At 37.2% G+C, this 13,805-nt stretch overlaps 1 protein-coding gene across 1 annotated transcript in view; it reads right to left on the minus strand.

Annotated features, from left to right (window-relative positions):
• Positions 1–200: 200 nt before the first annotated feature.
• ATP6AP1 (ATPase H+ transporting accessory protein 1) overlaps positions 201–13,805 on the minus strand; it is a 45,562-nt gene continuing 31,957 nt past the window's right edge. Inside the window, exons 7-10 of the mRNA XM_018067965.1 lie at positions 13,297–13,538; positions 12,662–12,715; positions 5,093–5,330; positions 201–1,438 (exon numbers count right to left, since the gene is read on the minus strand). Coding sequence (XP_017923454.1) covers positions 1,229–1,438; positions 5,093–5,330; positions 12,662–12,715; positions 13,297–13,538 — 744 coding nt within the window. The 3' untranslated portion in view covers positions 201–1,228. The remainder of the gene's footprint in view (positions 1,439–5,092; positions 5,331–12,661; positions 12,716–13,296; positions 13,539–13,805) is intronic.

Consider the following 13,805-nt stretch of genomic DNA (forward strand, 5'->3'; position numbering starts at 1 on the left):
TAGAATTTTTCTCATGTGACAAATGATATTTTTGGGGTTTTTATCTACTAATTGAACATACACAGTCATAACAAAATGTTCTAGAAGAAAGAAAAATATATTGTTATTACCATTTCTTACAATTTTACCATTGCTCTTTTACTATTTCCTAGTTCTTTATAGCATTTAGTAATTCACTCCACAGTCAGATTGTCCAGTGAGAAGATCCAGTGTCTTTATTAATTGCAGAATAATACAGCATACTGTGAAGGTTTTCAGGTTTCTGGATTCACTGAGATGACCATAACATTCTCAGACTTAAATAGTACATTAACACAGTGCTTCTAGTGACTTTATATAATATTATTTTTCTTTCTTTGTATGAACTTTATAACTACTCCAAAGATACCTGGAAAAGGCAAGGTGCTATGAAAATTACCTTATCTCTGTTAAGATGCTGTCTGCACTGGCACATTGAATCATAGTAGGTTCTGAACTTGAAAAGTTGCATTCATTGCCATAACACCAAGTTTAATTTTGCGATCGGTTTGGACAAGATGAATCTTGCTCCATCATCTGTCCATGGTTAAAACAAATAGGAGTCAGTGTTACTCAACATAACTCTTACAAGCATAAGACAACATTAGAGGGAAGCTAGGCCTTCATCTGCCCATTCTCCTTTGTGATACCACATCTGAACAAAGTGATGTATTTTTAAAAAATTCTCAAGACCATTTAGTTAGTGACTTACTATCTTTATTAGTTCTGTACATTTCTGGATTATTTACTCAAGAGAAAAAATTACAAGACACAGTTCAGCCTTTTTAAGATGTAGCATCATCACGACATACTCACTGAAGAGACTGTAGAGACACCAGTATTTTTAATGTATAGTTTCCCATCAAATAAGTTATTTATCCTTCACAATTATCTCTGTCATGATATCCTTTCTTTGCCAATAATAGTTAATCTGAAGGCAATTTTTAATGGTCTTTGTAATAGCCAGAGAGAGTAACAACCTCTACAACCTCACTTCAGAACCTTAACACAGATAGCTGTTAACAAATGATGGCAATAAAAAGTAGATTTATTATTGTTTCCAAGCATAGGGATCATTTTTATATGTAGTTTAATTATCTCTTTCTGCTATGATATCTTTTTAGGTTACACATATTATGAAGTAGAAAGGTTATAAAAATCATAAATATCAGACTAGGAAAAGTCACAGCACCATTGAGTCAGTCCATGGTTATTCTGCCTGAGGAACTGACAGAGCCGGACCTTTGGGATCATCGAATCTGCTGTTTGTTGTGAGCTGCATGATCATATGGATTCCATAAGTCAAGATCCACAGTAAAATCACAGATGTTACCAGGCCCATCCAGATTACAGGGGTGAAGAAACCTGTACAGTCACTTGCATAGGAAAACTGGTTGTTTTCAATGTTGAAGCCTTGAATCTGAAAATGAAAGAAGCTAGATTAATGAGTGCAATTAAGCTTGGAGTGTAGTCCCTACTTTCAGGAAGTATGTGGTAATTACAAAAACCCACACCTTTTACTTACCAATCATACCCTGCCCATTAAAAAGAGTGCAAACAAAATCCTCTGCGTAACAATTTTCCAGGTCTCCTTTTCACCCAGGAAATTAAAGATGCAGAATCCATCTCTTTGGCAAGAAATAGGTTTCCCGCTTCAGAAACTTGTATTACTTTAAGAAGTAAAGTCCCAAAGGGGAAATGTGATCAGTATTCTGCATTCATTGTAGTCAAATCAGTATTCTGTATCCATGTGATCAGTATATCAGTATTTGTTGATCATCAGCTCAATGACCACTTCAGAACCAGGAAACTCAAAGCAATCAAACTCATGAGAGTTAAGGCCTCCTCAGATCACGAGATTTGTTGAAATACCCTGAGAGATTTAATTAATAGCTCCTTCACCAACAAAACTCCTGGAACCTACTTTAAAACACACCTAATGAAGATGACCTTTTATGGCTGAGTTTTAGTGAAAGTTCAAGGAGAAAACAGTTGTGAAACCTTTCTTCCTCCCTTCTTTGACATCAAAGACTCAAAATGGGAGGGAGGACTTGCTTTATTGAGGTATGGGATATGTGTTGTCTACTAATATGAAACAAGCTTTTGGGCTGGATAACTGCTTGCACTGCTTTAGGGAATGCAGGTGATGGCAAAAGCCTTTGCTTGTTAAGCCACTGCTTCCAACACAAATGAGAATGTGAACAGGAGTCATGAAATGTAACCTGAAAGACTTATTTACAATAAAAACAGAAAGCAGCTGATGATTTATGTCATTTGTGTTCAAAAAATGGATTGAAATTCTGGAAAACAATACACACTTCTTATCACATTGACAAGGAATCTCTGAATCTCTTACCAGGTATACTAGGTTAAGAAAGGCTTTGCCACTTCAGATTTAGTCAGAAACACTTAATTTTATTATTTCAATCCTATTGTGTTTTGTGTTTTTTCTTCAGTCTGGATTGTGCTTATTGAACCTTTGAGGTGAAAGATTAAATTGTACATTCTTAAAAAGCTATGTCTACTTTAAGACAGGAGATTAAGAAAATGCAGGGTTATTTTATTGTTTTTCTGAAGCTTCATCATTTCTGTGGGGGTGCTAGATCACAGGTGGGAGATAAAAATGTGACTCTGAGCAGCATTTCTACCTATAGAAAAGCCAAAAATACATACATGTGGTTCTATAAATTTTATGAATGTAAAATCTCTTGGATACAGGCCCCTGTACTGCAGAAGTTTCAAATTTAGTGTTTGGTCTAGCATTATTTGCCTTGGTTATACAAGTCTTTATTTACTGTTAGTTTTAAAAATATTTTTGAATGGAGTTTTCTCATCATTTGACCCTTGAAAAAGCCTTCAAGTAAAATATGTTGTTTTCATGGCTCTTAAGTGTACACTGAACATCTAATTTTTGAACTTAGAAATATTTTAGCCACAAACAATCCTAATATTCTTGATTTTTAATTTTTGGTAGTTTTTCTTGGGTACTAGGTGCTTCTAAACTACTGTGACACATAGTACAGAAAAACAGTGCTTTTGGTAGCAGAGTCCTCTTTAACTTCATTGACAATTCTGAGAATCCTCAAAAGCCTGTGGTAGAACAGCCAACAAAAACCGAACCAAACCCAGAGAAGTTTTGGTGCTGTGAACAGCTATGAGTGGTGACATCCTAGGCTATGAGAGTGCCTAGACAGCATCCCACAGAGGTTCTTTAGATAGAAGTGAATGAGCTAGCTCCAGAACTTAAATGAAAGGCTGCATCAGTTCAGCCTTGCCTTGGAACAAGCTATGCAAGGCTTCCCTGTGCAGCTGCCATGCCCCTCTATTACTGTTTTCAGGACCCAGCACTGCAAAGTGCTGGGTACCAATTTGATTGGCATTGGATCCTAGTTTCTAATTCATTGCATAACACTGACATGAAAATCATGTTCCTCAGTTTCAGCAACAGGATTTTGTGCTGGCTGCAACCACTGAGCACATCCCACATGCTTTTTTCACCATGCAACAGAGTTTGGGAGTTTCTAAACCTCATTCCAGAACAAACTGATATTGATATCACATTTCACTATGTATCAGGGGAAAATATCTAGAAAAGTATAATCTAGTTCAGATAGAACTTGAAAATGTGCACAGATTGGTGACTTTCTGTTTTCTCACACAACAATAAAAATTAGAACAAGACTTTTCAGATTTTGTTCCATGCTTAGGATTTGGTCAGAGAAAAAGGACTTTCTCAAGAGGAACTGTGAGTTCTGTTGTCTGAACAGTGGAAGCAGCCGCTCCTTCAAATCAATAAGGAAGGTGGGAAACCTACTACTTCTGGTATTGATTAAGACCACAATGAAAGGATGCTTACTAAGGATGGAGTAAGGCCTCTAAGATTTAAGAAGGCATTAGTTTCAAAGCATATAGAAATTCAAGGAAAAGATAAATGTAAGAGAACACTTGTATTTTCATTGTTCATGTACTTTTATATCACAGTGATGCGAAAGTCTAACTCCAAAGAGTTGACTAGGCAAAGCAGAGTTCCATGAACTTGGGTATTTTCAGGCCTTTCCATAAAAAATAACATCAGAAGGAACCTTCATAACAGTGGTGTGTAGTGGTACATTTTTTCTCAAAAAATTGTGAGACTTGATACTGGAATTTGTGGAAATCTCAGCACCAATGATGTTCCTTTGAGATTTCCATTATTTAAGCAGAAATGTCAAGTCTGGAGCCAGATTATTGAGAGTTGGTTTGTTATCAAAATCATAAATACAATTATATCAGTATTTGAATCTAGTTATCACAGGGTTAGCTCATGTTTGACAAATAGACTACAGTTTCAAATTATTCCTATCTCTTTCATCAAAGAGATCCCTTAGTGCCGTATTGTTTTAAGATATAAATGTTGATATGCTTCTCCTAATTCAAGAACAAAGTTCAAAATAAAACAGATGTAATCATCTACATCTCACATATGCAGTCTGTACTACTGCACTAAATGCACAGAAAAGCTATGTCTCATTCAAAAAAAGCCACTTGCTTTCCTCCTCGGCCATGCAGGATCTAGTATTGCTCTTAATTGAAGTCCATGGCAAACCTTCCATTAAATGTAATTGCACTGGGCTTTGTTTCTGTCTGTAGGAGTACAGATAGTCTATGTCACTGGAAACAGCAACCACACTAAGCTGTACTTTCCTAGGTAAACGAAGTGCCAAGAAATCAAATATAAACAAAGTAAGCAGCATAAAAGCCACCCACCTAAGAGGCCCCTGTTCCCAAGAGCAGCCCAATTCATTAAACAGGCATAGTCATTCTTTGCCTGATTAAGTACATTTGGTTGTTTTTTCTTTTCTGTGGCTAACTTCATAGTTTTATTTTTCAAAGCTGTGCTTTCATGTTCTCCTTGTTCAGCAGCTGGTGTCTTTTTTACCCTTACTGAAAAGCTCACATAGGGGAACAGCTCTTTTTTTATATTTTCCCTCAGGCTGAAATGAAAGTAAGTGCATTATGAATGTGTGTCATTCAGCATCTACAATAGCAAGTAATAGTTCTTGGAGTTATCTCTGAAATGGCAATGCATACTCACCTGCAACCTGGAAATGAAAACATCCCAATTTTTTGCCTCATTGTTGGCTGGAACCAGCCTTGCAGGATAGAGATTGCTTGTTCCCACCAGCTGACAATGAAATGAATACTCTGCAGGAGCAGAGATGACAGAAACATTAAATTTAGCAAACTTTTCTCCGTCTTGTATGATCTCCACTGAATCTAAAGTGGACCATTGTCTAGCCGAACCTTCATAGAACTTGTTGGTCATTAAAAACCTAGAAAGACAACAGAAGAAAGTCAAAAGGTTAGAAGGAAAAAGTTAATATCCACTTGATAAAGCACTAGTGGCAGATAAGGGTTCACTATTGCTGGCTACAAACATCACAGCTGATGATGACATGGCCGATCACATCATTGGGATTGATTCTGTGAATGTATTTACTACATCTTAGAGTTTCATCTCACAAGCACAGCTTTCCATAGGTGTGGCAAGCAAGGAGCAAATGCAATTTCATTTTTTAAGGGCCTCTGCTAGTGCTGTATTTCATAAGTTACCAACAGTTTATAATCAGTAGAGGAGAAGCTGAGAGACTGTAAGAAAGCCTGCAGTGGCTCTGAATAAACATTTTATGGGATTTTTTTGAAAATTGCTTTTATGATAGGTACAGGCATGATAGCCATCCTAATTTATCATTGCAAGTCTTTCTTGGCTCAAATGGCTAAATTGCATTTTCCTTTGCAAAGGTCTGAGTTTGACACAGAAGACAGTGTTTTCTCTCACTGGAGGGTGGGGAGGGTTTTGTCAGCTGTAGTTTCACAATTTGTAGTAGGTTAGGCACAAATAAATATTCCTCATTTTGAAAACATCTGTGTATGTGTGGTATTGCAGCTGTTTCCAGTAGTTTATGATGATGGAATTTATATGTATGTTATTACCAGTACCACCTGAACACCTCTCAAATGTTCTGAAACAGAAATAATTGAGAACATCCAGAAGTACATCCTGATCCTTTACAGATCAGGACTATGTCCCAATCTTTACCACTTTTTATCCAGTTCTAGGCATTCAAGCTATCTCATAAGGAAATGATAAACCTTTCTTCTTATTGTATGTTGCTTAATACTTTATCCCTACTTGGTCTACACATGTATTCCCCTATACAGCTTGCCAATGATTTTTTTTTGACTATTGGTAAGCACAAAGGATTTAGAAAAGGCATCTTTTTAGCAATAAATGATACCTGTTACTAAATGAAATATTCTAATATGTCTATCCCCCATGGGTAACACTGTGTATTGACTTTTAAATTTCAGGTAATACCCTAGATGCAATAATGATAGGTTTGAAAAAACAAGCATTCATCTATAAAAGGGGCACAATGTAGGCTATTTTATATTGTATAGGGCATCTGCATATATAGGGTATAGGTATATATAGAAAGAATATTCTCCATTGTAGAATGTTACTTGTTTGTTCAAATTAGTTACTTTCAGTATCATATCATCCACAAAACACAGGGTCTGAACACAAATCTTGTCAGGTTGGGTTACTACAGTAATTGAACCCTTTCTTTTTTTTTTTCCTTTTTTTTTTTTTTAATTTTATTAATAATCTGTGGCTTTTGATTCATGTAACTTCAAAAATCTCAAGAGTTTCAAAATGCTCAGAAGGAATCCTAGAACTCAAAGTGACATTAAACCAAGAAAAAATGTTTTTTCTTATGGCATTCCTTACTATCCACGCAACATCCAGCTGCAAGCATCAGTGAAAAAGAAAAAAAAAATCATCTAGTACACATTCACGAATATTTATGGACAAAATTCTGTTGTTATAGAGTTACAAAATTAAAACATGTGTTAGACTTGATATTAATTGCTAGAAGAAAGGAATCTTTTTCTGATATACAGTACAATCTGAACAGAATTTCCATGGTGTCCCTGTAGCAATGCTACAGGCACTAGCTGAAAGCCAGTTATAAACACAGTTATAACCTTAAATGTTTATGCTAACCACAGATACTGGATGTGGTCTGTGCTTTTGCTGAGAGGATGAGAAAAGTGGTAAACAAGGCAATTGCTTGTAAACTTACCATATGAACAAACAAGTTTTATAAGGCCATGCATTCTCCAAGAGAACACTGTCTTCACATTGCATCAAAGACTAAGATGTTATGTTAACTTGCAGATTTATGAGAATTAACATTCTATTTCATAAACTAGTTGAACATGGTTGACTTACTAATACAGGCTTTTATCCTCAGCATTTTTTCAAACAGTAGTGAATAGCCTCCAACAAGCATGCACTTAACTGATAACTGATGTAACTATGGGTCATTAAATTAAAAAAAAAAAAGACAAGCAACAAAAATCTATAGAGTTGCTTCATTTAGTTTAATATTTTCTCAGATGAGCAGATAACAAATAGAAAGAGCACATTACAGCAAATGAATGACAAGAAAGGGAGAGAGAACAAAGGCTTTATCTTCAGAACTGAAAATACCTTGGCTTTTATAGGATGTTATGTTTGCATTAAACATTAGAGACAATTATGTATATTAGAGACATCATGTACTTTATGTACGGTGGCACAAAATTTCCTGGTCATGGGCCAGGATCCCTTTGTGCCAGATAACTATATGAACTCTGCCACCACCTGTTACTGATCACATCTCATATGGCTAATCATTACAAGCATAGATATTTCTGAAAAGGAAGATAGCTGGAATTACTACTGTTTTAAAGATTCAGAAAGAAACACAACTGTTAGGTAAAAGACTTTAAAATGTGTGGTTTTCATCAATTCTATTCTTTACATGCTATGAACAAAAATATCAGTCAAGTATGTATCAATGTAAGTGTGGAAAACACTAATGCTCTGCACTTCCATCCACTTTAACACTTTTTTCCCAGAGAAAATGACAGATAAACGATTGAACAGCTGGATATCAGTTTATGAGAGAGCTGAGATGATGCTTCTTCCAGCAAAAAACCTACAGCTCCCACTCCTGCTGCAGCAATAGTTTACTTTTCTAACACTATCATGACACTCTACAACCGCTCCCTAACAGCTCACCTCTCAGTGGCAAGTGCAGGAGGATGAGTGGGACTGTAGCTCTCGCTAAAGAGAGGGAGAGGGAGGTGACAGCTGTTTGCACAGGATGAAGCAGCTATTGCAGCTGCTAGGAGGAGGTAGGATGTGACCAGCTGCTCAGTACATGGGGGTAGGCTGGTGTTGGTAATGGGGGCAGGTTCTGGATCTGGCTCATGCTGATGAAGTTAGAGCCTCTTTTATTGAAGAATAATTTGAGCTACTTGAACATGATCCTCTCTGGAGTCACTTTCTGTCTTCAAGGGATGCTCTCCTACACTTAAAAAAATGGCCTTTATAAGTCGAAAAATGCAGCTCTGTTCCTTTCCACCTCTTTGCCCTGCTTGTGTCCTGTTTATTAGTAAGACCATAATCTTACTAAGGTATAATCTTGAACAACAAATGTAATCAAAGTTTACCAGAAGGGGAAAGCAGAGGTTGTATAGTATCTCTGTAGATTTTAGAAGCCCTTGAAAAGAGACATGCTAAACATGATACACAGAGTGAATAAAGTGTTACTGAATCATGAAAAAAAAATCAATGGCTTGCTTTGGTTCTGTTGAGTATATCTTATTATTTGCATTATATAGCATACAATAGTGTATTATGGTAGCAAATAGATGCCTAAAATGACACCATTGTCTCATAAATCAAGTGAAAATCCAACAGAAAGCAGCACAAATAACCAGGTGAGTCTTTAGTACTATTTTTATTTATAAAGGTTTCTGAGTTGCTGTGGGTTGAGACCAGACAGTAGTCAAGCACCCATATAGCTTTTCCCTTACTTCTCATCCTCAACTGGATGGTGAGGGGAGATTAGAAACAGCAAAACTGAGGAAATTTGTGGGTAAAGACAAGGACAGCTCAATAAGTTAAGGAAAGAGGGGGAAAAAAACAATGAAGAAACAATCACATGCAGGTCAATGCATGATGAATGTCCAAGCAATGGCTACTCTGGAAACTACTCCAGAAGCTACCCCCTACATTCTTTCTCTATTCCATTTTTTATTGCTAAGCACCTGTGTCACCCATAAAAAATTGTATCTAAATCCCCTGAGGGCCTATTAAAAACCTGGATCACACATGACTGCATGGAATAAATCAAAATCTTCTGCAAAACACAGCCAGCCTATGCTAATATTACTTGCTGGGCATGACAACACTCAGGACTTTACCTGAGCTCTCTTTTCAAGTCCTCACCTATTGTGGAGCCTGAATTTTTTATTCCAGTTTCAAGGGCTGTTTTTGCATTTCGGTATGTTCAAGTAGAAGCAAAGGTCAAGAGAAACTTTGTGAGTATTTCACCTTTACTAAAACAGGCTCAAAGAATATAAAAAACGTTCCTCAAAAAGAGAGAAAACATGAATCATTCAGCTTTTGTACTGATATTCTCATTTAAATTACAGTAGGTCTGTTTGCAGAATTGCTTTAAATTTCTTCTCTTCAGATACACCTCAGATTCATGACCACATTAAAGTTTTTGTCCAATAATTAATTAAAATCGTAAGTTCTTATAATGATGACTAAACATAAATATGAATAACCCTCATTAAGTCCATATATGTGCACTAACATCACATTTGATCTTCTTACGCCTGCCTCAGAAAACAAAATCTAAGATAAATGTTTTGACTGCCAAAAGATTCTGGTCTGTAGTACTATTGACTACTTTAAAGAAGACAACACCTTTAAGATCTAGCAGTTAACTAGTTTTGAAGCACAGGATCATGCTCCATAGGATGCTTTATGATTCATATTATTTTCTTGGAACTGTAATTTTACTAGAAAGCATGATATTATGCTGAGGATGTCACATTCAGGAGAAATGTAGAAAACAACCACATTCAATTCATACAGAAAGAGATTTTAGGAGAGCAGCTAAGACGTGTACTAGGATGAGCAAAGATGCAGAATGAAAATACAGAGCCCTGTTTTGGAGGGTCTGGCTCTATGAGAGTGGGACAGGAACAGCAACGAATAGACAGAAATGCACCAGGGCAGCATCAGAGAGGGTGATATTTTGAGACTTACAGTAAAAGGAAAAACACAACTTGCACAGAGACTTGGTTTTAGAACAGTATTTTTCGAATGAGACCCAAGGAAAATATTTACTTAATTCCCCGGGGTGTTTACAGAAATACATGTCCCTTTGATAATCTACAGTATTGAAACCAAGGCATGCTTGACACCATCACCAAGGACAGTTCTCAAGAATCCTATACGTAGCTAACTACAACAGTCAAAAAAGTAAAAAAATACTATACTAACAGCAGTCTTATCTGTACACTATGTTCTTTCACAAGGCTGCAGATGCTTGAAGGAGAGATATTAAATAACAATGCATGTCTGCCATGGTCTCTGATAATGACTGTAAGTGTCTCTATGCACTCCAAATACAACTTGAAACAAATCACTGACTCTCCTCAACACAAGTTCTGGAGATTCTTTTACCTAAATGTAGAATGTCCTTCTGTCTCAGTGTAAATAATGGTATTTATTCATTCAATCTTATAATTTTAATGTCATGTGCCTCTTTGGCTCTTTTACCAATACGTTGTTCAAGGTTTTGTTATCTCCCTCATTATTACTTTATTTTCCTCTCTTTGGTTTCCTTGGATTTCAATTTCCCTTATTCAAAATGTGAAAAGCATTTTAGATGGCAAAAGTCATGTGTCTTGCTGCCCAAGCAAACATCCAGTTCATAATCTGATATACAGAAATTTAATTCAGTGCAAGTTCCCTGGCCAAATCCTTCCCAAATAATTTTAAGAAACTAACTGAGGTACCAAAATGAAAAGAGTAGGCCACATTATCTTTGCCAGAGCTTAAGAAAGTAATCCTTTACCGCCGTTCCTGCTGCTGAGGAAAGAATTTCTTTACCAGCAGCTGAATGACAGCATGCAAACACTAGCAGATGCTTTCCTCATCCATAGAATCCACTAGTGAGAACAACATCTGTGAATTCTCAGAGTGGCAGTGAATGAAGTTAAATCCAGCTGGCAGGCAGTCAGAGCTAGTGTTCCCCAGGGCTCAGTGTTGGGGCAAGTTCTGCTTAATATCTTTATCAGTTATGTGGACAAGGGGACTGAGGGCACCCTTAGTAAGATTGCAGATGACACTAAGTTGGGTGGGAGTGTTGATCTGCTGGAGGGTAGGAAGGCTCTGCAGAGGGATCTGGACAGGCCGGATCCATTGGATCCACTGGATGAGTGGATCAGTATGAGGTTCAGTGAGGCCAAGTACCATGTCCAGCACTTGAGTCACAACAACCCCATGCAGAGCTACAGGCTGGGGACAGAGCACCTGGAAAGCTGCCCAGTGGAAAAGGACTTGGGGGTGCTGGTTGACAGTCAGCTGAACATGAGTCAGCAGAATGTCCAGGTGGCCAAGCAGGCCAAAGGCATCCTGGCTTGTATCAGAAATAGCGTGGCCAGCAGGACCAGGGCAGTGATTGTCCTCCTGTACTTGGCACTGATGAGTTCACATCTCAAATCCGCTGTTCAGTTTTGGGCCCCTCACTACAAGAAAGACACTGAGGTGCTGGAATGAGTCCAGAGAAGGGCAATGAGGCTGGTGAAGGGGCTGGAGCACAAGTCTTTTAAGGAAGGGCTGAGGGAGCCGAGTTGTTTAGCCTGGAGAAAAGGAGGCTGAAGGGAGACATTATCGCTCTCTACAGTTACCTGACAGGAGGTTGTAGTGAGGTGGGAGTCAGTTCATTTTCCCAAGTAAGCCACAGGACAAGAGGAAATGGCCTCAAATTGCACCAGGGAGGTTTAGGTTGGATATTAGGAAAAAGTTTTTCAGCGAAAGGGTTGTCAAGCCTTGGAACAGGTTACCCGGGGAAGTGGCTGAGTCAACGTCCCGGGAGGTGTTTAAAATCCATGTAGATGTGGCACTTAGGGACATGGTTAGTCGTGGACTTGGCAGCACTGGGTTAAACATTGGATTCAATGATCCTAAAGGTATTTTTCAACCTAAATGATTCTACGATTCTCCATTTGATTTTTCTTCACAAGTCTTCCCATTCCCTTGCTTTTCTTCCCTCTTCTCATGGTAGGAGAAACATTGTCTTGTGATCACCCATGGAGCAGAAAAATTAAGATTTTTTGCACCTTCATTAACCACAAGCTAGTACTAATAGAGTGCACTGGCAATCCACATTAGGACTAAATACAGCCCTGGACATGCAAGCAGACTTCACTCTCTAGAATATTTTACAAATCACAGTTAGATTTATCTGAGACAGGATCATGGACTGATCCTATTAGTAAAACAGGATGCTGCATATACCAGTAACATACAGTCTGGATTTTTGCCTACAATATTTTTTTAGAACTTTATCTGAGCATATTAATATATTTTCTATATAAAGACTACAATATTATTCTCCTGCACCCTAACTCCTCAGAAGAGAAAACAATAAATTCAAAACCATTTTTATTTAACTCCTCCTCTTTTTTTGCTCCTAATTTACAAACAGGTGTTGTAAAGATCTATTTAAAAAAAATCATAAGTTACCTTATCTCTAGGCTGCTGATTCCATTCACTGGCTTTGTGTATTTTAATGACAGTCTAAGAAAAAGAAACAGATTTTTAATGTTAGAGTAGTCAGCTTTAATTAGATCATTGTGACATTTCAATTGGAGGGAATATTCTAAATCAGTAGGCAATTACAAAAGTCATATAGCAAAGGTTCAGTACACAGAAAAATATGACTAAATATTTCTAGGGTTTCGTTTACCCAAATTTTCAAAGTAAAGGAAAACTGAGATTATGTTTCATTAATGTACTTCCAGCTGAATTATTAACTAGTAACTGGCAATACTCCCCTTCAAGGGAATGAAATTATGATTTCATTAATGCAAGTAGATTTCTGTGATTGTGAGATCAGACACAGGGAAACCTGTTTGGACCAAATATAAACAAGCAAGGAAGTAAGGAACATAAGAGGGAAAAAATGTGAAAATAATAGGCTGCATCTGAGCAATTTTTGTGGTCTTGATTTATTTCTTTTCTTTTAAGAATATCCACAATTTTTTTTAAATTTTGAATGCTGTAGAAGAAGAAAATTAAACTAGCACTAATTTGACATTGTATTATTTCTGGTTAGTTTTCAGAATCACATGTATTATGAAATTTCTTGTGCTACTCACGTTGTGTTGCTGTCTGAGCACTCAGAGGCAGAAATATCCACATTCTGTGTTACAAATGTTGCATTTGTCAAATCTACAAAAACTGAACTGTTGGCTTTGAGGCTGAAATTACTAGCATAAAAAAGGATGCATGTATAATTTCCAGTGGTCATATTCAGAGGAGGATATGATAAATCATCTTCTTCCTCAGTGGCCATTAACTGACGTCTCAATTCTGCCACCACATTGGTCCTTCTAGAAATCTGGAATAACAGCACATTAACAATTCATCTCCTTTGTAATAGTTAATATCGACGGAACACTGATCTTCACCCTTCTGTACCATGAGCACCCATTCTTTTTAAATCCTCAGTCAACCACAGTGTTTGTTATTGTCTGTCTATTTAACTGGTGGTGTGGAGGCTAATGAGGCAGTGTTAACCTAGGTTTCCATGGCCAGGTGTCCACATGTGAAAACAATCGCCACTGATACTAGGCAAATGAATGTAAAACCATGCTGGTAGTGTTGT

The sequence above is a fragment of the Manacus vitellinus genome, unplaced genomic scaffold (genome assembly GCF_001715985.3).
Source record: "Manacus vitellinus isolate BGI_N305 unplaced genomic scaffold, ASM171598v3 scaffold_13_pilon, whole genome shotgun sequence".
NCBI classification, from domain to species: domain Eukaryota; kingdom Metazoa; phylum Chordata; class Aves; order Passeriformes; family Pipridae; genus Manacus; species Manacus vitellinus.